Genomic DNA, 25731 nt, shown 5'->3' on the forward strand with positions numbered 1-25731 from the left:
CTTAATACGACAAAGCACTTGACATTAGCAGTGTATTGTATCAGTGGAATCATTTGGTAATAAATTGCGCAACTTGTATAATTATTTGAACCTTTAAGTGCGTGACGACATAATTTGTGTATAAAACTTCCCATAAACAAAATAATTAGATTATTGTCTACTTTAATTGAGTAATTGTTCTCTTAATTTAAGTTGTACAAGTGTCCAAATGCTCGACATTGCTACTTTATTGTCAACAATAGAGAGTAACTGGAGTGCTATTAAATCATGGGACGGATAGAATCTAACAGCTGTTAGGCTTAATATAATGTACACGTGTGTGGGCATGTGTGTGTGTGGGTGTGAGAGTAGGTAGGTGTGATGTGTGTGATGTGTGTGGTCATCATGTGTACATGTTGTACATGTTGTTAATTATATGTGGTTTGTCTTTTTTTTATTTGCATAACTTAATACAGGGTCAAACTCTGCTTCAACTTGGTCGCTATGGAGACGTGCTCGGACTAACAGAGGACGCATTAGACCACACCCCCTTAGCGACCTGTATCCACACGCTACTAGCGAGCACACACCACACGATGGGTCACCAAGAGAAGGTATTCACGTAGCTGTTATACATGTAGCTACCGTATAGCGGGCAATTTTCGTGGGGTAAAAATTAATATTCATTATTTTCGTGGGCAGCTGACCTCCATGAAATTTTAACGTGGCGTGGCTTACCGGAACGTATGAATGCAGTGCAGCCACGAGACTAAACGAAATTTTTACTCACGAAAACCACCGTTTTTCGAGTTGAACGAATTTTTTACCCCACGAAAATTACCCGCTATACGGTATCATGAGAATAAGAACTTACTGTTCATTCCTTTTATTACAAGTAACAACACTGGTGGTTGCAATGTGTACAATGTATTAGCTAAGAAGCCAGTTAAATTACTATTGCTCCTAATTATTGGACAATAACGTACCATCTGTTAAAAATACCTACCTTGTTGCGAAGACTCACGAGTGACTCATTCTGTAGCTAAGGATTACCGCATATTGTGCAATTTTATTATTGAAATTTTGGCTATACTCACAGCCCATGAAAGTTTTGCGATAATAAAGCAATCATACAACAGTACTGATATCTAGCACATAGATTTACTTAACCCTCCACACACACACATAGGCGTTACATCACTCGTCTATTGCCATGGAGACGGCGGACACCACTCCCTCACTACTGCAGGCCCTACAAATGCGCGGCGGAGTCCTCAAGGACTTGAAACGCTTCAAGGAAGCTGAAAGGGTATGTAAATTGCTTTAATGTGTGCTCGTGTGGCGATTTTGTACGGTATAGGAAGATGGAGTCATAATGGTAGTTCTGCATTCTTTTCTTTAATTGATCAATGCAATTATACCATTGCCAGTGGATACGCACGCACGCACACACAACGTTGTGTGTACGTGTGAACTGTATGACATCATACCACCACCCTAAGCAGTGTAATATTAATTATTCTTTGAAATATCCTATTTTATATTGAGCACACACACACACACACAACGTTATGTGTGTGTGTGTGTGTGTGCATGTGTGTGTGTGTGTGTGTGTGTGTGTGTGTGTGTGTGTGTGTGTGTGTGTGTGTGTGTGTGTGTGTGAACGGTATATGATATCACATGTTGCATCAAAATAATACCACCCAAAAGTGCTGTACACACGCACGCACGCACGCACACACACACACACACACACACACACACACACACACACACACACACAGATATTTAGACAAGCAGTTGATCTTTCACCCACCTCCGCTGGACTGCGACTAAACCTAGGGGCATTGCTACATCTGTTGGGAAACTACACAGCTGCTCGTAGCGAGTACAAGATAGCGGGAAGCTTAGATCCAAATAACAACTTGGTCAACGAAAATTTGAAAAGATTGGACAGGTTAGAAAAAAAATTACGTAGATAGCTAGCTAGGTCGTTAAAGGCTTCTATTTTTTCTGGCAAAGCTCACTTAATTTTAATTTAATTTTTTTATCCAATAACTGTTTGTACATTTAGTCATGAGCACATTTTCTCAAGATACCAACACGATTGTATTAGCCCAATTATGAGATTATTTAATTGATGGCACACTGCTCTTTGCTCTGTAGAGTATGCTTTGATCATCGTTAAAGTACTTAATGAATTAAAATGCCTGTTGTCTTAACGCAGTAAACAACTTAGTGTGCTTACGTAAGCAACTTAAAACGTACCACATGAAAAGCACACGGGAAGTTTGTCGGCTCGTGGACTAGTGCATATGCATGTGGTTGTGGTCTGGCATTATCTTGTGGCTACATGACTTTGAACGGACATAGCTTCAAAGGATGACCCAATCACGTTCTATCTTTGTTGAGGTTTATCAAATTAGCAGGTGGTACATATTTTAATTGTGTCTTCCCTAGCTGGTGTCCTGTCCTAATTAACATCAAGCGTATACGTATCTCAGCTGTCAATTTTTCCTCGTAAACAAGTTTCGGATAACATCCTTCTCGGAAAGCATGCGCATTATTAAACGTGCAGACTATGCATTTTATGTCCTAAGGCCATCCGCCCTCGGGTGGTATTATACTACAGCTCTATATGGTTCGTTAATTAGACATTATTACACAATATGGTCACTCTTAATTAGTTCCAACCAAACTTGTGTAGTTTCTCAGAGCATGTGTTGAGTTTCTTGCTGCTTATAAGCGTCGGATCGCAGCAATTATTCCTTTCAAGTTAGTAATTCTCACTGCAGAGTAATTACCTGCTGCACGTATAATCATACGTTCATTTTTATGGCCAATAGAAGACCTTCAGTAACTGCTTTAATACACTAGGTTGTACTAGTTGGGAAGGTATTATTTCTTACCGGTTATCTAAGTGTTGATGGAAAGACATGTGATAGCAAATTATCTGAGATTTAATTGGAACTACGGTATAAGCTTAAGTGCAGTTTTGTTAGCTGCCTCCGGATGTTTCTGTATGTTGCATATTGCGTAGAGTGAAAATATTGTATTGTTTTGACAGAAGCCCTATAACAACCGTAACTATGCACGTTGCCGGGAGAGACTGCTGTGTTTCCCACTTGTTGTTAAATCATTGGAACTATTGGAACTATAAGGCCGTTGGTAGCTTCTAGCTATTTCCGGTATTTAATCTAAATTCTATAATAATTATTGAATGTGTATACCGCACGAAACTTTGAAAATTGGTTAGTTCTATCGGGATGACCGTATTACATGCTCAAACTTATCAACTATTTCCATGGCAACTGTGTTATGTACATTGCCATCGGATCACGTTACACTAATCAAATTACAACCAACAAAGCACGCCGGTGGTATGCACCTTACCACAAACAAGATTCCAACTATGTCGTCAATTTAGCGCCTAAATAAATGAAGACATTTTTGGCGTTCTGGTTTGCACCTGTTACATAACCATTCATACTATAAAGCCATGAGCCATTTCACAATTTCATGTAACAGATTGTCTCTCAGCCACTTCATATAAAACAACCTCATTCAAAATATGCAACTGATGGATTTCTGCAAACCCTCACTGTGTCTGTGCCTGCTGGCTCTAGCTGCTGTTGCCATAGGACTGGCATCTGCAGTAGAAGTGCAAAATACTGAGCCTGAGGATACCAGTACTACTGACAGTTGTAAACAAGGTAAGTGCTAATTCTAGTCTGCAATGTCTGCATGTTACATGCATGCACAGTGCATGTTACTTGTGCTCTGCATGAATGTATGTAGATGGAGATCTGTTGCAAGCTGCATGGTACTTCCCCTGTTTCTCAATTAGCTAATAAATAATAATAACTTGTAGTTACATATAACTACGGGTTCATGCACTCCTGCTACCGGTAATTTTGCATGTGTTCTTCATTGCAATGGCACGTGCATTGGCATTCTTGCTACGTATACAAAGTCCAGTGTCTATTACGTAGCGATGTTTATTAAATTATATACATTTTGGGATAGTGAAGTGGTCTAGTGGATGCATGCATTGCTGCACCTGCATAATGCATGTGTTGGTACATACTTCAAGGGAATCTATTGTGGTTATTATAACCTTACTGTACATTTACTAGTCTCGATCCCAGGCTGGCCTGTGAAGGAGTCTCTATACACATTTCCTGTACTGTACATTGACTAGTCTCAATCCCAGGCTGGCCTGTGAAGGAGTCTCTATACACATTTCCTGTACTGTACATTTACTAGTCTCAATCCCAGGCTGGCCTGTGAAGGAGTCTCTATACACATTTCCTGTACTGTACATTGACTAGTCTCAATCCCAGGCTGGCCTGTGAAGGAGGCTCTATATACATTGACATGCATGCCATGCAAGGCTAGTGCTGTTGTGACTCTGCATATAACGGGTATATATTTGGTTAGCCTTGAAAAAATGAGAGTGGGGGAGTGCATGCGTAGCTATAGCAACTGTGTCTGAATACGTACATGCATATGGAGGCAATCGTACCCTAGCCACTACAACATTCTAGTATCTAAGGAAACGGCATATCATATTCCCGTTTGACGTAAAAGTACTTCCTTAATTAATTATTACCGGGTATATGTATATTTAATTAGCAATTAAACATAAAAATGCTATAATTTATGGTATGTGTATACAGCATATACCCGACAGGATTATAGCCATAAATAGTAATTTTGAATATTTAAATTCAGGGTCTATTTAATTTCTAGCATGCATTTATTCGTCCCTACAGGCAACAACGATTATACAGAGATGGACGTTGCCTGTAAAGTTCCAATTATAGGTAGGAACTTATTACTGACGTGGTATAAATAATTACGTTCAAAGTCATAATCACTAAACAATTTCTGGTATGTGTTTTGATGATGGGAAACTAAATTTTCGCACTTTCAAATATCTTCAAATTTCAAATTCTATCCCAATTTTACAGATGCCACTATTCTAAGAATGTTGTTACCCAAATTACTCAACTGTATATTAAATGTACCGTTTTAATTACTAAAATATTTTGCTGGTGAAAAACCTTGATCGATCTTTCGTGAGGCTTATTGCGTTCTGGCAAGGATCGTGTGTCATATCAGTACTATATAGTTTACAAGTTTATTGTTGCGAATTGAATAATTACGTTTGATGCTCGGCAAACATTCTAGAAATACAGTTCGCACGTATTTACCCTCCTCCCTCCGTTTATACTTGCAGGCAGACGTCGACTATTAACTGGCACAAAGTATGGTTTAATTGAGAGATCTTACTCTCAGATAGCACTCTTCAATGGTCAATCTCCTAACAACACCTGGCGCATCGTGTGCGAGACTCAGAAAAATGTTTTTGCTATCATCATGAACATGCATTTGAAATTCGATGACTATTTGCAAATTAAGCTCAAGAAATTAACTGGAGAAATTGGGGATAAATTTGAATATCTTCATTTCAGCAAACGCTCTGTTCTGGTATCCATAGCAACAAACAGTAGCAGGGACTTGTTTGCACCTCAGTCATCGTTTGTACTCGGTTACATGTGTATCAGTAAGTGCTATAATTATAAAGATTATAATTATGTCAAAAGCAGATTCTACTCCATGCAATGTGAAATTTTGTAAAGTCAAGTAGCTAATCTGAGGCTTTAGAATAAACTGTATAACGTAGTATAAATAGAGGAGGGGGAGTTTTCTGCACTGTTGGTTACACATGACATGTACATATAGCTAGCTGTAAAACTTAATTTATCAAACACAATTTTTATAATTATTGAGGCCTTGAACAAACTAAAGCCCATAAGTTTGTCTGGTAATTTAAAACTAATTCCTAAAATGTCATGTTGTTACTGGTAATCAATTGGCAGCAGTTCTGGCTTAACGAGCCGTGTGACATAAATTCATTTTCAGTAAATTAAATTTCAGTAGATCATGTTCGTAATTATGTACGTGTTGTACATGCATCCATCCCCATATATCAAAGGGTGTGTGTGGAGGGCTTTTATTGAATTAACACCTTCGTAGACTCAAAGGCATGCCCGCCGGCAGTGAATGCATGCAATCTGTTTCACAGCTGTCCTGAGCCCCCCACCTATAGCCGCTAGCTCAGTGTGTACTTCTATCCCTCAGTATACACACGCATCTTGTCATGCAGCATGCTTATAACTGCCACACACACACACACACACACACACACACACACACACACACACACACACACACACACACACACACACACACACACACACACACACACAGATAACACTGCCGATACCCTTGAAACGACCATGGCGTTCCTAGATAACAACAAAGTGCTCAAGTACATGCGTTGTCGTCCCAACGCTTTCAAGAAACTAGCGCAACAATTAACAGACAACTTTTACCATTTCACTACCACTGACCAGGATATTCAAAATATGTTGAATATAAAGAACGACAAAGAGTCGGAGGTTGTACCGTTGCCATGCACTAATACTCCCATTGTTAGCGAGTGGACCGAGTCATCTGCTGATGGATGTATTGATGACCAACAGTGATCGACCAATCAAACTGCAGTATATTGTGTAGAGTCACATTTTAAACTGACTATAAATGTATTATAGCTGTTATTATTATAAACGACATCACGTATTATAGTCTATAATTATATATATATTATCATATCATCCAATCATTAGTCTTTATTATCCAGCTATTATTATCATCATGCATTTAATTTTGGAAAACAAAAAATGTTTTTATGATAATTGTCATGGAAGCAGGTCCACCCCTTTTTGAGCTGCAGAGATCTTTTAGCTGTTGTTACTGTGACGATCTTTACCAATCGACCATGTGTCGAAAGATCAATCAAACGGCCCCTATTTCTACACACCTTGGAGAGTATATCATATGACAAGCTGCAGCTCGGCAAAGAAGAACTCATCTAAAGTATATTGATAAAATCCAGTCATAAATATATACATTAATTTTTGTTGTCAATTGTGGCCATATTAAATTATTGTAGGCATATATAATGTCCTAGCCGAGTGCGTTGATTCACTGTATTTTATTGAGCTTGTTATATATTATCGTACACGCACACACACACACACGCACACACACACACACACACACACACACACACACACACACACATGTATTGATGCAATGTACCACAGGTTTTCAACTGAGGAGATAGGTTGGTTGCCATGGCGTCATTGTTTCAAGCGCAATGGACCGTTTTGTGTGACAAAAAAGCCACTTCTCAAAAGAGGGCTGCTAGCTATACTGTCATCACAAGGTAGCTGGAATATCTTTATTTGAGGTTGTATAATTATAGTGCTACAGCATGTTAACTTAATTACAATGAGTTGCTTTGCTAGACATGAAATGCAGTGAAATTTGTCTATTGTGGTGTCCCTACAATACAGCCAGGTTAATGGGCCCCAAAGTCTCTCCATAGCATGTGTTTGAACTTGTGTTAGCAGGCCACCCTCTATAATACAGCCACTGTTGGTCTGCCCCAAGTGGGACCTCCCACTATTACCATCTACTTGTGTACAGCAATATAATTATTATTAAGTGTATTTCCTTGTCTTCAGTCATCTGAAAGATCCCAACATAAGCCAAGACTTCTACCAAGCTCTGTACGACACAAAGATTGACCTCATTACCAAAATACTGGTACGTGTGTGGGTGTGTAGGTGTGTGTGTGTGGGTGTGTGTGTGTTTTGTGGGATATGATACTAAATACATGGCACACTGCAGGAGGACATCAGGTGCAAGTCATGTGATCATGCAGCCCTACAAGTGCTCGGCTACTGTCTCTACATACCACAGCTCTGTGATACCTTCAGTCCCGACATGATTCAAGTCATCGTAAATGGTGTGTGGTGTGTGTGTGGTGTGTGGTGTGGTGTGTGGTGTGTGTGTGTGTGTGATGTGTGGTGTGTGTGTGTGGGTGTGTGTGTGGGTAAAGAGAACAGCTAGTAAATGCATTTTTTGTTTTGAAATCGGACGTTCGCAACACAAGTTGTGGCCTCTCAATACAAAATTTTACAGGCCTCTTAAAAAATTATAATTATGATTAATGATTAAAGTTAATGGTGAGAGAAAAGAGGGGCGGGGTAGAGGAGGATGGTCAGGGTCAAAGGTCTAATTAAAATCTGCTTCGGAGTACTTATAACCGATCGTCTACTCTTTCTTTGGTACCTCCAACCATAGTGAAAAAATTGGAGGTACCAAAGAAAGAATTAACAATTGGAATGCAATTAAGAAGCAGATTTTAATATTCTGTATAGCGGGTTATTTTCGTATGGTGGAAATTATTTCGTTTTGTGAGGTCATCATACGAATTGTTGTCATTCTTTAATTGTTTATAATTATTCACGAGAGTGTGATTATATCTGTTCCTTATTCAGGTGTGTGCGGTGTGATACAAGATGAAGACATTTCCAAGTCAGTGTGTACGAGGGCACTATGGACATTGTCCAATCAGAGGCTGTCGTTGGCTGATCATGTGACTAGCATTGTCTCCGTGGTAACCGAGCTAGTGATGTCACCACGGTTGGTCACACCTACTGTCGACTCTGAGGCACTAAACGTCCTTATAAGGTATCATCACTTCAATACCTAACAGTTTTACGGGAGGGTTGTTGAACATGTTTCAACACCCATAACTTGAGTACCGTTGATCCAATGTCAAAATTTTTATGATTTTCTGAAAGCTTAGAAAGAGACCTTTCAAATGATGTGTTTTAATCCAAAATTTCGTTGGGGCCCTAATTTGTCCTTTTTCGGCCTCGGACCATGGGCTATTATCCATGGTATCGCCAAATCGGCAACTACTTTTATCTCTTGAATATGAACTTTGATGACATAATTTGAAAGGTCTCTTTCTAAGCTTTCAGAAAATCATAACATTTTTTGATATTGGATCCACAGAATTCAAGTTATGGCAGCTTTCGATTAAACATGGCAGGGAATTTTATTGTAGTACATCCACCCCTCACACACACACACACACACACGCCCACGCACATACACCCACGCCCACACACACACAGACTGAGTGAACAGGGACAGAACGTGTTCACCTCGTCCCCTCATCTCTGGTATCCCGCCATCTTCACTCTCTCTCTTTATGACCTCCCTAGGGTAAGCCCCTCTGATCAACTACTAGTAATACCTCAGATTAATTACATATTTTATGTTTAATTTATACTTTTTATTACCTAAAGATTTCGTCAAAAGCATTGACCTTTTCAATCTCCATGGCAACACACCTTGTGGATAATCAAGTCGTCATCAGCTGGCTAACTAAAGAACTGAAAAAGGCGAGGGTTCAAACACGGCAATCTGATTGGCTATACGTAATTTATTATTCGTGTGCTCGTGCATTTTTCCAGAATGCCATCTCTAAAATGCTGACGCAGCTAGGTGGGCGTGGTCAGACCACTTGTCATGTGCTGAGCGTATGGAATCATGTGATCAACATTCTTGGAACGGTATGCATACAATAAAATTAATTATTCTGTTCCTATACAACTTACTTACTGTACATGTGATAGATACATGTGATAGAGTTGCTCTCTTTATACCTTCACCACAATCTAGCTATTTTGGTGATTTTTTTTTTTAAGCTTTGATCTGAGCATATCATGTGACAGGCCTTGTCTAGAGCTACAGAATGCATCTCTTAGTTTTGATATTGATTGCTTTTTAGTGGAGTTATGACCTCCCGAAAGTAGCTTGCCGAATTGTTCGTTCTTGAGAAAATACACTATGAAAAAATTTAATATAGTTATTGTTTAAAATTTTGTTACAGTCTTATATAGAGTTCAGGGTACAGCCCAAGGCTACGTACCTTATAGATTACCGTATAGCGCGAAATTTTCGAGGAGATTAATTTTCGCGGATTTCGTGGGTTAGCAATCCTACACGAAAATTGTTCTTTAATTAGAATTATCTGCTATAACGTGTAAAGACTTAAAGGCGTGGCTTCCGGTAAGCAGTCATTCCACGAACACATCGTGCAACAAAATGCTTTAGAGGCCATTCCACGAAATATAAGTGCCTCGAAAATTAGCGCTATACAGTATTACTAGTTACATGTACCAACCACCTGCCCCAGTCTCTGCACAAGCACGGATCTTTCCTCAACGATCTCCTCCGTGTGGTGGAGGGTGGTTTCAAACATCGTTCCCTCCCAGTGCAAGTGGCAGCCTACAACTCGTGGATGGTCCTCATATCAAACTACGCCATCAATCTAGGTGAGTTGGGGGTGTGGTCTCGTTACCTAGGTGATGATATGGGTGTGGTCTTGTTATCTAGGTGATGATATGGGTGTGGTCTTGTTACCTTTTTCTCTTACAGAATTGTTCACTTCCCAGAAGAGATTAAAGTTGTTGCTAATGCCGCTAGTGGTGAGTGTATCACATGACCCACTCTATGTGTCATATGACTTATTCCATGTATCACATGATCCTCTACAGACCTCTGCCGCTAGAAACAAACAGGAGCAGGTGGAGAATGCACGCATCAGCGCATACTGGCATCTGATTGGTCACCTCGGCCACCACAAGGAAGAGCTGTTTCAACAGGTACACGTACAGACAATATGGAATCTTGTCCAAAACAGTTTTTGCTCCTCCCAGAACTTTAATCTGAGCATGTCATGTGATAGGCCTTGTCTAGAGCTACAGAATGCAGTTTTGATATTGATTGATTTTTAGTGAAGTTATGACCTCCCACCTCCCGAAAATAGCTTGTTCGTTTCCTGAGAAAGTGATGTACTTTCAATGGTATTTTGTCGAAATTGGCAGTTTTTTTTGCCAATAATTATTGAAGTTATGACCTCCCGAAAGTAGCTTATCATATTGTGACAGGCTCTGGGAAAACAGACCAATTGGAGCAGATATTGGTATTGAGCAATAGTAGACTGCAGTGTATAATCTCATACATTTTTTTCTTGGCTTATAGTTATCTACAGTCTTTCTACTACCTCTCTGTAAAATCTGATGCTCTGAATCCAACGCATTCCACCGAAGCGCTTTGTCTAAGCAGCCACCATTACCTTACTTTTCCCAATTTAGCAATCTTTAAGTGGGCGTTTCTCATTACTGCTGTTTTACAACTTTGAGTTTCCAACGCGCATAACTCAGGCATAGAACGAGGTATGTGCAAACTAAGCACATCAATGCGTAGGCAATTCTTTGCTCTATCATCTGGTATATAGATCGCAAAAATTATAGCTTGCGCCAATTGGTCTGTTTTCCCAGAGAGAGCCTGTCACAATTATGGCTTCTGATATTTAAAATGATTAGTGGCACTATAATCATGACCTCTCAGGTGTGTGTTCCATTCTTGCTTCTGTGTTTGGGTCTCGATCCCAAAACTGAGACCACTAAGTTTATGTCTCGGTTCCAAACATTCAACACTCGTACCGTTGCCAAGGAAACATTGTCAGAGACAGAAACGGAGGCACCCAAAGAAAAGGAAAATGTTAGCAAAGAAACGCCGCCTGTAAAAAGTGCTGTGTCAGCAGAAAATTCCGAGGTATGTGGGTGTGGTCAAATATGCTGTGTTTTTAACAGCTCCTTTTTCACACTATAGTTATCAGAAGAGGTTGTATCTAAAAGGTCAACGGGGTCATTATCCTCTGATATGGGGTCAAAGTATAATATGGGAGACCTACTGAAATTTGTACACTCGATGCAAGTAAGTCAGTAGGAGTGTGTGTGTGAATAGTGTGTGTGGGTGTGTGTGGGCGTGTGTGAGCGTGCTTTGTTAGTCACAAACTATTTATAATCACTGTTTAATATCGTGTGGGCGTATATCTTAGGGACTGAATTTTTTCACCGCTCTACTGAGCATGAAAGTGTGATCTGATTGGTTGCTATTACTTGATTGATTGATACGTGTTACCCTACTTGTCTACTTGCTGTATGGGATGTGCCTACACTAGTGGGTGGTGGTGGGTGGTACTAACCACCTCTAGACAACAATAACCACCTCTGCCTAGGCCTAGCTAGTTTACTACATGAAAGAGGCGAATGTGTGTATGTTAAAATGAGAACTGAGGATTGACAATAGCCACCCACTTAAAAAACAAACTCTGGGCACGTGCAGATCAATGGCTGCTCATATTTCACTGGTATTTATTTACTGTCAGCATTTCCTCTCTGTCAGGGAGATTAATGTCCTCTGGCAATTAGTCACGTCAGCTGCAAACAAACTTAAAGCCTTTGATGTGATCGTGATGTAAAGATAGCAATCGCGAATGTAACAATATCAAATGCAGTACCAAAACTCTATGATGAGTGTTATCGTCTAGCCGGTTATCTCTGTATGGTGGAATTTTTCGTGTTCAGACGAAAATTAAAACTACGAAATTATTCTACCACAATAGATTCAACGTCACTATCCTGAGCTGTACGAATATTTAGAATACGAAATATTTAATTTGGTAGTTCATACGAAAATTACCCGCTATACAGTAATTATATTATAACGTGATTATCTTGCTTTATGAATGAATGCAGGCACAGTCCAAGCACATGAATCATTATATTGGGGAGCCCACTGTTACCATGGTGATGACAGGGTGCCACGCCCTCCTCCAGTTTATTGGAATCAAGATCGATGTCTCCGAGAGTCTCCTAACATCAGGTGATATGTCATGTGACTCGTTAACAACCAGGTCCAAACACATGCTATGGAGACTTTGGGGCCCATTAACCTGGCTGTATTATAGAGGGTGGCCTGCTAACACAGGTTCAAACACATGCTATGGAGAGACTTTGGGGCCCATTAACCTGGCTGTATTATAGAGGGTGGCCTGCTAACACAGGTTCAAACACATGCTATGGAGAGACTTTAGGGCCCATTAACCTGGCTGTATTATAGAGGGTGGCCTGCTAACACAGGTTCAAACACATGCTATGGAGAGACTTTGGGGCCCATTAACCTGGCTGTATTATAGAGGGTGGCCTGCTAACACAGGTCCAAACACATGCTATGGAGACTTTGGGGCCCATTAACCTGGCTGTATTATAGAGGGTGGCCGACACCACAATAGACAGACAGACAGTCTTCAGTGTTGGAATGTCCCAGGGGTAGTTGAAGTGTTCAAAATCTAATTAATTAAGCAAATCCACTCCCCTCTTCACACGTAGTATAATGTTTACACCTTTGACAGTCTTCAGTGTTGGAATGTCCCAGGGGTATTTGAAGTGTTCAAAATTTAGTTTAATCTAATTATTTGTCCCCTTTTTAGAGCAGCAACTTTTCTGGTTCATTAAGCAAATCCACTCCCTCTCACACGTACATGTAGTATAATGTTCACACCTTTGTTGAAATACCGTATTACTAGAATATTTTGCGGGTGAAAAACTTTTTCAAATGAGCCAAACCAGCAGAAATTTATTACGCTTTGCGATCTAACTATTGCGTTCTGGCAAGGATCATGTGTCATTTACAAGTACTAGTTTGAGTTTTGCGATTCTTATTTTTACGAAGTGATTAACGCTCGCAAAACATTCTAGTAATACAATAAATTATACAAGAATTACAAAATTGAACAAAAAAATTAATGTTAGGCATGTTTCTCTTTAGTTTATTTTCCAGGCTCTGCTTGTGTTGTGCCTCAGGGGAGGTATAGTAGCAGCGGACATCTTGTTATAAGCAGGGTACAATCTAGGTCCAAAGTTGACGGTAGCTCTTCGATATTTCCGGTGGTGGCATTGACTTTAATAACAGAGCATTGACAACGTGTTCTATTGTCCTCCGTGAGTAGAGTAGCAGAGTGTAGATAGTGTGAGGCTGCGGTAGTAGTCACCTCACAGTGCATGTCTGTGGTGTAGTGGCCCTGTGTGTGTGTGGGCGGGTGTGTGATGTGTGAGAGTGTGCACAAACAAAATAAAGAATCTTTTACCTCATAATTACTAATAAACTCACGGTTGTGTTAATGTCCACTTGCTCTGTGTAACACTCTCTTGTGTAGTCTGTGTTGTTGCCATCTCCACTCTGATTGCAGCTGATAGTCTCCTGACTACAGTCCTCGTATATATCCAGCTCTGTGTCCGCTCGAGCAGTCAGATTAGCCAGTGAATACCAAAGCCTGCCTTGCGTCGTGTTCAGCTCTGTTACCAAGACAACAATCTCCGCTATTACGTTAGAACTCAGATTGTATATTTGAATATTGTCAATTTTATCGTTAAAATTTGTTTCCAACTCAAAGATTTTTGTGTGATAAGTCTCGTTCATTTCAATCAGCTGTTGTTCCAAATTTTGAACGGTCATCATTAGATCTTCATTGCCGATGATTACTGGCATATTATTGGCCTCCATTTTCAATAAGCGGACTTCTAGATATGTTATTACGGCTAATGCAGCCGTGCCAGCTAGCAATAGACATAGCAGTAAAGCAAGACATATCGGGGTGGCTATACAACACTTCGTTTTCTTGTTGATGCCAGTGATGATGATCTTCTGCGATGGCCAAGCTTGAAAGTTCTTCAAAGTTGCATTATCGCTGCTTGGAATCGACGTTGGTGATCTAATATCTTCGTAGATGGTTGTATTTTGCAGGACAAGGTTTTGTTCCTGGGATAGCTGCGGAGGGTAGCCATTGAAGGCAGGGTTCATACAGTTATAGGTCTGGCTGTTATCCATAGCTGCTGATTGTTGCAAGTGACTGGATACAGTTAGACTGCCTTGAGTGTCTCTAGCTTTGGTTGTATATGAAGTTCTTTTAATGCTATCTCTTGATTAGCTATTGCACAGAGTGACTAGCTTGAGCTGATATAAATGTTCCCTTACACTTTATTATGCATTCGTGCTTGTTAACGTGCGTATAATGCAGCCTGGCTTATCTGAATGTGTGTGTGTCATGTGATACTGTATTGGAATGTGCCTGCCCTAGCTCCGTTATGTCTGCTCTGGAGGGAATTATGGACAGAAGATTGATAATTTATATGGACCGATTAGTCAAATGTATTGACTTGTGGTGATAGCACATTCCACGATTAGCACTCTTATGTACATGTATTATACATAGCTTGTTTGTGAAAAAGAAAGCCCCCCACACACACACACACACACTCTCACTCCCCACACACACACACACACACACACACACACACACTCTCACTCCCCCCCCCCACACACACACACACTCTCACTCCCCCCCCCCACACACACACACACACACTCACTCCCCCCCACACACACTCTCACTCCCCCCACACACACACACACTCCCCCCACACACACACACACTCCCCCCCCCACACACACACACACTCTCACTCCCCCCCACACACACACACACACACTCTCACTCCCCCCACACACACACACACACTCTCACTCCCCCCCCCCACACACACACACACACACACACTCTCACTCCCCCCACACACACCCACACACACCCACACCACACACACACAGACATAGATCGCTACACAGTCTACCCCAAGTTCCTGGTCCCCATGGAAACAGCCGAATTCTTCACTTTATTTCTTGATTGCCTCCTCTCTCACAAACAAATCTTCACAACAGCCGATGATGGTAATCCAAAAAAAAAGTTTTTTTATTAATTTTTATTTGTTTTCCGTGTTAGGTGCGTTGCTATTAGAGACGGCTGTTCATCACTTAGTGTCTGTATTGGTGTGCTGCATTGACTCAGAGCAAGGTATGACATCATATGACATCACATGGCATCACATGACACCCCACACACACACACAGCTCCTCCTCAAGACGACTCAAACAGAGCCTATCTCATATTTGACGTCCTCATTCGATTGGTTGAATCTGGTTGCCTTGACAGCGTGATATGTAAACAGATGAGATATGACATATTGCGACAGTTATGCAGCGTACCGGCCCAGTTGTCGAGTACGTGTGGTGGGTGGAGACGGTTGCTAGGGGTGTTGCTAGGCAACTGCAAGACGGAGCAACTCAGGTTAGCTACAGAGTGCATCTCTTAGTTTTGATATTAATCGCTTTTTAGTGAAGTTATGACCTCCCGAAGTAGCTTGCCAAATTGTTCATTAATTTTTTATGTTGAATATTATTTCTTTTTGTTGCTATAGCGACTGGTTCTCAAACACGTACCGCAAGTTGCTCACTGTAGCCACTACGCTATTCGCGACCTCTGACCCCTTGAGAAACCTCGATCATATCATACGTAAACTTGACGAGTGTGCTAAAGTGGGCGGGGCCTCTGAGGAACACCTCTCATTCATGTGGCTTCTCACCACAAAGTCTTTCTGCAACGTCGTAAATGAGGTAATGGCTATGATTGTCTGATAAAATAATTAATTAATGATTTAAAAATCGTTCAACTATTTTTGTATTGTGATTATGTTACGTGTAGAAAAGACCTTGAAATGTGTAAAATCTGTCCATAAAAATTCTCTTCTATTTCATTCTGAATACTATAGCGTGAAGGCACTTAATTTTCATGATGATGAAAGTGCTTATAAAAACCATTTGAAATGCCATTATTTTAGTCAAATGACGTTGTGTCTTTCGTTAGCTAGTATTTTGTGGACCTAATTTTCGTGGATCTGATTGCTAACTCTCAAAAACAGAAAAAATTAAGCACCTCGAAAATTAAGCGCTAAATGGTGTATTTTAATATTTTCTCTTCCACACACAGACGAGTATCATCAACCTTGGTACTACATTGGAACCTGACATTTCTTTAGTGGGTATCATTCTCAAGTTTCCATTCCTATACCTCATTCCTAATGGCAACAAGGTTCGGACGTAATTACTGTATATCATACAATGTACATGTTCGTACTTTTATATAAGTTGCCGTATTTAAGTTTTTTTAATGAGCCCGAAAATTGACACTTTGGATGGTATCTAGGTTTTGCAATCGCAAGGATGATGATATCATACAAGTACCAGTATAGTTCTTTGCTATCTTATTTTTGCAAAGCCATTAGCGCTCACAAACTTTGCAGTTAGATACTCACAAAATAATTATGTGTACAGTAATACAGCTAGTGCAGATACAGTCAAGAGTAGAATATACACGTACCATATAGAGGGTATATTTCGAGGGTATAAATGTTCGTGGTTTTCGCGGATTAGGCATGAACCGCTATTCCACGAAAATTAAATCTGCGAAAACCTTTCTAAAGGCACATCCGCGAAAATTTATACCCTCGAAATATACCCGCTATACGGTATCAACGGGTGTTAGTTGTTATTGTGCACATCTTTGTTGCCTCAGGATTCGGTGGCAAATGTTATCCAATTATGGAAGGAAACTTTCGATATTTCGTCTCGACACGCCTCCCTGGTTGTCAAGGACCCCAACTATTGTACGCAGCTGGTTGCTAAGGAGTTATATACTGCTTATAGCGTTCACGTAAAGGCTAATAAAAGCAGTAAAGACGAAGTTAGAAGCTTTCAGATAAAATTTGATCGTTTTCAAAACGCTGTGGCAACGGCCATCCATCACATTGTAGAAAGGTTGAGCTGGAGTGCTCTTCATACTGCCGCTAACAAAGGTCAAAGGTCAGGTTGCATCTTAACGATTCTGAGCTTGCTGAGTTGGCAATTGGTAACCCTGGGAGACTCGGCATTGTCACTAAGTCAGCTTACTTCTCCCGCTGTTGTTATGGCGACGGTTTCGATGTTGTATCAGCAGGCGACCACTGAAGAGATGATCGCCATGGTAACAGAGTCGCTGGCACAGCCACTCACTGTGTGTATGGAGACGGCATTTAAATTGTGAGATATCTAATAACATATTAAGATGTAATATTGAAAACACACGATAATTTATCGTTAAAGTTGTCTAAATAATAGTGTTTAGGAAGTTTCTACATGATTTAGAAGCCCAAAGGGCTGGTTGTAGTATCCCGAACGTAGTGAGGGTTCTACTAGCCCTGAGGACTTCTAAATCATGTAGAAACTTCCTAAACAGTGTCTAAGCATTTTAGATCATAGCAACCATGAGTATTTAGCCAATCAGATTTTGCTACGTGATTTTCAGTAAGTACGTGATTTTCTAAGTTGGATAGAACACTTCCTTTAGCCAATCAGATTGCAGTATTTATGGTAAACATGATCTAATAAGATTTATAGCGGGTAATTTTTGTTGTGTAAATTATTGTTCGTATGAACTACTATTTCGTATTCTCAGAATAATTTTGCAGTTTTAATTTTTATGATGCTCTACAATACGAAAAATAACTTGCTATACTGTATTTAAATCAGTAATTTTAACCCTCCCCCCACCCACACACACACACACACACACACACACACACAGGGACAGGGTGGCACAGACCAAAACTCATCAGAAGCAACAGAACGAGTTGCTAGGATACGTGACTATCACATGGAAGACCATCCTCACAGTATTCCAGACCCGCTACACTGGTCAGTATGACACCAGTCTGTTGGCTATGGTCTCCCCACTGTTAGTGTCTGCCTTGTCATCAGAGCTGCCCAACATCATAGAGTGAGCACACACACACACACACACACACACACACACACCCACACACACCCACACACACACACACACACACACACACACACACACACACACACACACACCTCACACACCTCCACCCACAAGGGAAATATAAGATACGTTTTGTACATTATTTAATGGTGTACAGTAGTTTTAGAGGCTATGACCCAGACCCACCCCTCACACACACACACACACACACACACACACACACACACACACACACTTCACACCCACCCACACACACAGCACCACACTCACATTCTGGAAGCTCACATTTGACGCCCACTCAACAGCCCTCGTATATCCTCCAAAACTCAAAGATTATTTTCAGACGTATATTCGCTCGGATAATCACATGAGGCTCAAACTACCCGGGATTGCCATGGCAACTGCCCCCAATGTAACGGCGGTAAGTGTGTCTGATTATAATAACAAATTAAATGGTCTAAAAAAGACTTCTAAATCAGACCTGTTTTCGTAGCTAATTTGAACTGTCCATTACTTGTGTTGCAAACGTCCAATTCTAAAGGTATTTAGTAGCACTTTGATAGGTTGACAATATGGTGTGCTTAGATCAGTAATTTATTTCGTGCCCAAATTGTCCATTTACTGAAAAAAAGCGTGGGCTATAAGTGGGCGCTTTTTCCAAATCAGGCCTGTTTTCGTAGCTATGTTTGAGAGGCCATAACTTGTGTTGCGAGCGTCCAATTTCCAAAAAAATTATTTTGTATAGTGTGCTTTGATCAGCGATTTCTTTCAAGAGTCCAATTTATCCATTTTCGACTTCTTTGTGCAGGCATCTACCCAAGACCTCCTTTGTCACCTTGGCAACACACCACCACGTCACAGTGTAACCATGTCTCCGAGTCGCCATGACAATGTGTTGCCAAGGGGAGACGTATCCCCAGGTCCTATAGTTCACCCAGTGACATCATCACCTCAGAAGAATGTTAGAGGAAGCTTCATGAATCGCCACGCCCACACATCTGGCCACGCCCCCAACTCCTCTCTCAAATCACACCCATTTTCACCTGTTGCTAAGGTGCTACATATCGTATAGCTAGCGGGTATAATTTTTTTCGAGAGTAGTATGAACTTTTGTGCGTTTTTCGCTGATTAAAAATGTACCACCAATAACTGTAATGATGTCTACGAATTTAATATTGCATGCATGCTTCCGCAGCTAAAAAAATTGCTAGTCCACGAAAATTAAAATCTGTAACAATTTTTCCGCCAAGTTTATATAATTATACTCTCAAAATAATTATACCCGCTATGCGGTATTCTGTATTTTGGACAAGTGATGTATATTCTTGGTTTTACAGATATCTACTTTATTACAGGCTTTGGATGCTGTTCTGACTCACTCTGTGTCACGTGACAAGAGGGGTGGGTCACGTGATAGGAGGGGTGGATCACGTGGCAAGAGGGGTGGATCACATGACACAAGAGGTGGAGCAAAGGAAGTTTCAGCACGAAGGAAATTGTCCCTAAGCAGAGATAATGTGAGAAATAGAATAAAGTGACTTCCGTTGGTCATAATTATTATACCTTAGATCATGTTTGCCATAAATACTGCAATTTGATTGGCTAAAGGAAGTGTTCTATCCAACTTAGAAAATCATGTACTTCACTTAGAAAATCATGTAGCAAAGATTAGACAAATCTGATTGGCTAAATACTCATGGTTGCTATGATCTAAAATGCTTAGACACTGTTTAGGAAGTTTCCACATGATTTAGAAGTCCTCAGGGCTAATAGAACCCTCACTGCGTTTGGGATACTACAACCAGCCCTTTGGGCTTCTAAATCATGTAGAAACTTCCTAAACAGTGTCTAACTATTATGTAGTGCCAGGGTGTCATACAGGATTTTGAAGTAGAGGGGGGAAATGAGAAAAGTAACCAGAAAATGTTGCTAAAAAAAGGTCAACTGTTATTTCAATACCCAGCTATGGACACTCAGTCATAATTGAAAGGGGGGGGAAATTGGAGCTAGGGGGGGGATATCCCCCCTTTCCCCCTCCCCTGTATGACACCCTGAGTGCTAGAAATGTATGCAGAATGCTAGTAATTTTAATTTTAATCCTGACGGTGTTTGTTTGTATCGCACGTTTTTGTAGCCTTAAAATTGGCAGTAAGTTTATGTTTGCATTAATTATTTCTAGTACTAGAGTACTGACCCCACCCCCTCCATACACATAGGAGCAGTATGTCCCCATAGCCCCGCCCACCAAGAGACCACGCCTCCTTACACAGCGGCAGAAGGAGAGACTGAGAGAGAAGCATGCTCTAGATCACTCTCAGGACTTGCCCTTATCCGAGACACAGACACAGAATATGTAAGTGGGGGTGGGTGGATTGGATATTTCCCAATTCTGTTAATTAGATCACCCCTTTACGTATCTCTGAATATGATGTCATAATTATTGGTAATTCTGTTAATTAGATCATTCCTTTATCTCCATAGGGACGATGATGATGTTATTATAACACACATGTCACCTCCTACCAATCTTGAGAAATGTGCTGACTCAGAAGTCGTTATCAGTATGGTCCCAAATACTCGAGTTAACCTTGTCAGTGCCGCCATCATTAACCCTTCAGTCACTACCCCCGTCAGTGCCGCCATCATTAACCCTTCAGTCACTACCCCCGTCAGTGCCACCATCATTAATACTTCAGTCACTACCCCCGGCAGTGCTGCCACCATCATTAACCCTTCAGTCACTACAGAATTGCCTTCTGCTACTGAACCTGTATCTACGGCAATCAAGCATGTTACTACGGCAACAACCAAGTCTATTACTATGGCATCTACGGCAACAGCCAAATCCGTTACTAGGGCAACTACTGCAGCAACAATGCATGGTATTATGGCAACTAGACCAATAACAACAAGCCCCGTTACCGTGGTAATTGAACCAACAACGAACCCCGTTACTATGGCATCTACGGCAACAGCCAAATCCGTTACTAGGGCAACTACTGCAGCAACAATGCATGGTATTATGGCAACTATACCAATAATAACAAGCCCCGTTACCGTGGTAATTGAACCAACAACAAACCCCGTTACTATGGAAACTGCGTCAACTACACCCGTATCTACGGCCACTACACCCGTATCTACGGCCACTACAATCGTAAATCCCTCGGAAAAAGTTAGCGAAAGTGGAAGTGGCATAAAATCTCTTAGCTTGAGAACCCGTAGAAAACAGGTTTCCAAACCCCACCCCTCCGAAGCCGCTGCCGTGATGTTAACTACTCAAGCAGGAAAAATGTTGAAATTACCTCAGGAAAAATCGCTATCAAAATTGCATAATTTACGAGGAGATGTTGTTCCGCATATGAGGACGAAGTGTTTGGAGGGTTCTAGTACCGCAACTACTTCACTGTCTCCAATTGAAGAAATGCCGCAAGAAAATTTGAAATCATCCGAATCTAGTGACACTATGAAGGAAGGCTGTGAGGTCGTTATGTTGAATATTGTAAAGATTAACAAGATGACTGCTATCAAAGAAACTGAATCAGTTCCTGAAAATGTGGAATCAAATTCTCAACAAATTACCGAAAACTTTGATATTGATACGACCCCATTGAAGAACGCCCACCCTACTTACATCCCCACACCCGTCACAGACTCTTACACCTCCACAGCCTCCCATACCCTTACACTTGTCACAGCCTCCCACACCCCCACACCTATCACAGCCTCCCACACCTCCACACACAGCACAGAAGGACGACCAATCGGGGCTCCGACAGATATTGGATTTCAAACATACAGTCGAGATAGCGATGGGAAGATTGTGTGTACTGGAAATGTGCAGAAGACAAAATCAGATTCTCTGAACAAGTCTAAAAATGTGAGACGAGAGGGGGATTTCCCTGGAGATGGGGATTTCCCTGGTAGACAAATATTTGGGACATGTCTGCTAAATTCTTCGCATGTAAAAACAGATAATAGCAAAGGTTCTAATTTAGACAATGCCGTTACGGGTGTTGTTGACATGGCAACGAACTCTGAACCTAATATCAAGAACAGTACCGAGAAAGTTTTGGCAGAAAACACTGCCGTTGCTATCGGTGGTAACGAGCAGCAGAAATTAGAGGCTTCAAAGAAGAAAATTACTGATGACAGGGACAAAGTGGCACCTCCCCCTAGTGACCCTCCTAGCAACGATGGTAATGGAGTGGAGGTCGACAATGACGACATGACTACAGTTGAGGATACGCAAATGGAGGTAGAAAATAACGAAGAAAAGTTGGAGGAAACGAACGTTGAAAAGATGCAAGTGCAGAATGATGAATTGGAGGCTACAAATGATGACAAAAGAACGGCTGAGGACACTAGTACTGAGGCAACAAATGACGAGAAGACGCAAAAGGAGGTCAGAAAGGACGAGTGTGAGGACTTAGAGGATCCTTTACAAGTGGTAAAGGATAAACTGTTAGCCACGCCCACTCATCAGCGGACTGTTGTAGCCACGCCCACTCATCAACGGACTGTTGTTGCCACGCCCATTCATCAACGGATAGTTGTTGCCACACCCATTCATCAAAGTGAAGTTGAAGCCACACCCACTCATCGACGGTCCTCAGATCCGGCTGGAATACTGAAACACATCAGTCAGTTTGATACGCCCTCCACAGCCAAGGTGAGGGGTGTGGTCTATAATCAGCCGTTTTGGTAGCTATCTTTGAGAATTGTGTTCAGATTGTCCAATTTCAAAACTGATTGATAGCTCCCTTCCAATGATGTGTTTAGATACAAGTTCGGTGATTGTTCAAAATCCATCCATTTAATTAACAAAACCAAAGGCCTTGCAGTTGTTTTTTCAGCCGTTTTGACAGTTATCTTTGAGAGACTGTAAATGAGTGTTCAGATTGTGTATGACGAGCTCTGTAGCTCTAAGTCTGTTTTTAGACTGTCTGAGATTGCATCTGGTGTGCATTCTTATACTGTAATTGTAGTTGGCCTTCTTCAATGGTGGCCATGACGAGCAAGGAACTCCATTTGTACTGTAGCTAGCTAACTCACTTTTGATGGCTGTCTTTGTTTGATATAGCATTTGTGATATTGTTTTAGTTTTTTTACACGTAGATTTGCATTGATCTGATTGGTCGCTACAGAGTGAGAGGCGTGTCCAGTTTGGAGGGACAACAGTTCACGTTCCAGCCAGCAAAGAGGTCAAGACTCCGAGCCATGGTGGGTGTGATCAGTAGGGTCATAGGTCATGTGTGGGGTCATTTAGTGTACACCAGGAGTGTATGAACTCCTGTGTACACTTTAGTCACGAATTATTATCCATTCCTTTGCACAATTTGATCACCCCTACACACACACACACACCTTACCCACCCACTCCACACACACAGCTCGTGCAGCTCGAGCGCCCCAGGCTGTATTCTCCTCTAGACGAACACTGCTAACGCTACTCACACCGCCACACAACAAAATGATCACTGTACCTAAAGTAAGCACATCAATGGATGCATGTTTTTTATTGTACTAAAATCGTACGGTACAATTTCTACTTTTTTCACTCGTGTCATTCTTTGCAGCCTCCTGTGACTCCGTCCCTTGGGTCATGTGATCTGGTATACCCGTCACTGACCGAGTGCCCCTCCCCCATCGAGCAGATATTACCCTCCCTGTCAGCCAGCAAGTCGTACGTTGTCTTGTCAGTAAATATACTGAGTTAGCCTCGGTCCCAGGCCAATTTTTCTTAAAACTGAAAAATGAAATTTAGTACTAAGCAGTGTTTACTACTCGTCCCCTCACACCTCACACACCTCACACCTCAAACACCTCACACCTCACACACCCACACAGCACACACGGTCTGGTGCAGCTGGTACGTGCTCGGAACATCACAACTGTTGGCAACATCTCATCTCTCACGGAGCAGCAGGCACAGACACTACCAATCAAGAGTCCAAAGGTCATCAACCTCCGGAACGCCCTACGATCGTTTGAGCAAAATCTGGTATAAATAATTATAATTGTCATTATTTTAATCATGTTTTCTCTCTCTATGTGCAGGGGTCAAAGCGCAAGTCATCGACTTCCGATGCTGACTCAACAATACTTCCTCCCACAAAGGTTGCCAAGACGACTACTGAACCTGAGACAAACTCTGACCCCTTGGCGACCTCTAAGGAAACTACTGATGTATTGAACTCTAAAAATGTTTTTGAAGATCCCGAGAATATTATTCCGAATACTCCTGAACCAACCTTCAACCTATCCACACCCGATAGCGAGCTGGTTGCCATGGGAGACGACAAGCCACACCCACCCAGCGAAGACTTGGATATGACCCCTGACCTTCTACCATCCGTTGAACAGGCAGCTAATAACATGCCATTAATGAAAGTTACCGAACATGATCAAACATCCACTGAACTTAATGCCGCTACAGAAACAGCTTCTTTACAGTCTTCGATATTACACGATCATTTATACTGCTCCCAACCTTCCGCTACTACCAATACAAGCAATAGAGGGTCACATGACACAGGCAGTGAATCACATGACATGGAAAGCGTGTCACATGACACAGGCAGTGGATCACATGACACGGGCAGTGGATTACATGACATGGGCAGCGGATCTATCGTAGAACCTGTAAATAGAGACAAACTTCGTATGGGATCAATTGATCACACTTATTGTAGAGCAGATGTGGCTCCAGTTAGCCAAGAATTGTTCTCCGAAGCTGACCACACCTCCACTGAGCAGCAGCAACACGCCTCCCCACAGGTTCCCATGGATACCAGCAACCAATCTATTCAAGAGGCGCAATCATCAGCGGACACCTCTAAAACCAAACAATCTAGTATTTTAATTGAGGATCAATTGTCAACGGAAACGAGCGATTCTGTTGTTGAATACAAAGAGCCGATAAAGGATGTAGCTGCAATGAGTGAATCTGATTGGACGCTGCTTGGAGAACTACTGTCAAGAGGAGCAAACAATTGTCATAATCTGAGCCGCGAGAAAATACAATTTTTCTTCAAGAAATCGAATCGATTTTCTAAAACACTTTTTACGCACAAAACTTAGTGCAAATGATTGTGTACGTTGCCCCTAGTTACCATCGCCCGTTCCTTGTATATAATTATGTATGATTATACTTTTTATTTGTGCACAATTTATACAATATAGACAACGTACTTCATCTTGTTCAATGTTTGTATTAGAACTTGATTAACAGTAATTATAATTATAATTATATA

The 25731-nt window shown here is 41.3% G+C and overlaps 2 protein-coding genes across 3 annotated transcripts; one reads left to right on the forward strand and one right to left on the reverse strand.

Annotated features, from left to right (window-relative positions):
- The first annotated feature begins 3439 nt into the window (after window positions 1–3439).
- LOC135348163 (mucin-16-like) lies at window positions 3440–25724 on the forward strand. Of its 2 annotated transcripts, none has more exons than XM_064546344.1 (34): window positions 3440–3692; window positions 4755–4805; window positions 5222–5548; window positions 6256–6924; window positions 7155–7276; window positions 7578–7659; window positions 7744–7861; window positions 8397–8589; window positions 9042–9132; window positions 9216–9311; window positions 9384–9482; window positions 10109–10247; window positions 10351–10400; window positions 10470–10577; window positions 11326–11532; window positions 11590–11694; window positions 12519–12645; window positions 15430–15549; window positions 15602–15673; window positions 15730–15946; window positions 16077–16272; window positions 16646–16747; window positions 17231–17733; window positions 18278–18469; window positions 18734–18896; window positions 19284–19529; window positions 19813–19992; window positions 20692–20828; window positions 20957–23147; window positions 23623–23698; window positions 23869–23966; window positions 24055–24161; window positions 24326–24479; window positions 24536–25724. In XM_064546344.1, the coding sequence occupies exons 5-34, from the start codon at window positions 7185–7187 to the stop codon at window positions 25556–25558; spliced, it is 7284 nt and encodes a 2427-aa protein (XP_064402414.1). In that variant the 5' UTR covers window positions 3440–3692; window positions 4755–4805; window positions 5222–5548; window positions 6256–6924; window positions 7155–7184; the 3' UTR covers window positions 25559–25724. The 2 variants fall into 2 exon arrangements, with proteins under 2 accessions (XP_064402414.1, XP_064402415.1); XM_064546345.1 differs by having other exon boundaries at window positions 19831–19992.
- Window positions 13515–14840, reverse strand: LOC135348197 (uncharacterized). The gene is made up of 2 exons (XM_064546406.1): window positions 13933–14840; window positions 13515–13843 (listed from the first exon to the last, which is right to left on the reverse strand). Exons 1-2 carry the CDS (start codon window positions 14647–14649, stop codon window positions 13622–13624), a joined length of 939 nt encoding a protein of 312 aa, XP_064402476.1. The 5' UTR covers window positions 14650–14840; the 3' UTR covers window positions 13515–13621.
- Window positions 25725–25731: the final 7 nt, after the last annotated feature.

The sequence above is a fragment of the Halichondria panicea genome, chromosome 14 (genome assembly GCF_963675165.1).
Source record: "Halichondria panicea chromosome 14, odHalPani1.1, whole genome shotgun sequence".
Taxonomy (NCBI): Eukaryota; Metazoa; Porifera; class Demospongiae; order Suberitida; family Halichondriidae; genus Halichondria; species Halichondria panicea.

Excerpts from the sequence above, each read along its gene's own strand:
- LOC135348163 (XM_064546344.1), top strand. The coding sequence starts at position 7,185 with ATGGCGTCATTGTTTCAAGCGCAATGGACCGTTTTGTGTGACAAAAAA. Across the intron at positions 9,483-10,108 it reads TGATCAACATTCTTGGAACG|TCTCTGCACAAGCACGGATC; the intron begins GTATGCATACAA and ends CACCTGCCCCAG. Across the intron at positions 10,248-10,350 it reads AAACTACGCCATCAATCTAG|AATTGTTCACTTCCCAGAAG; the intron begins GTGAGTTGGGGG and ends TTTCTCTTACAG.
- LOC135348197 (XM_064546406.1), bottom strand. The coding sequence starts at position 14,649 with ATGGATAACAGCCAGACCTATAACTGTATGAACCCTGCCTTCAATGGC. Across the intron at positions 13,844-13,932 it reads AAGTGGACATTAACACAACC|GGCCACTACACCACAGACAT; the intron begins GTGAGTTTATTA and ends ACACACACACAG.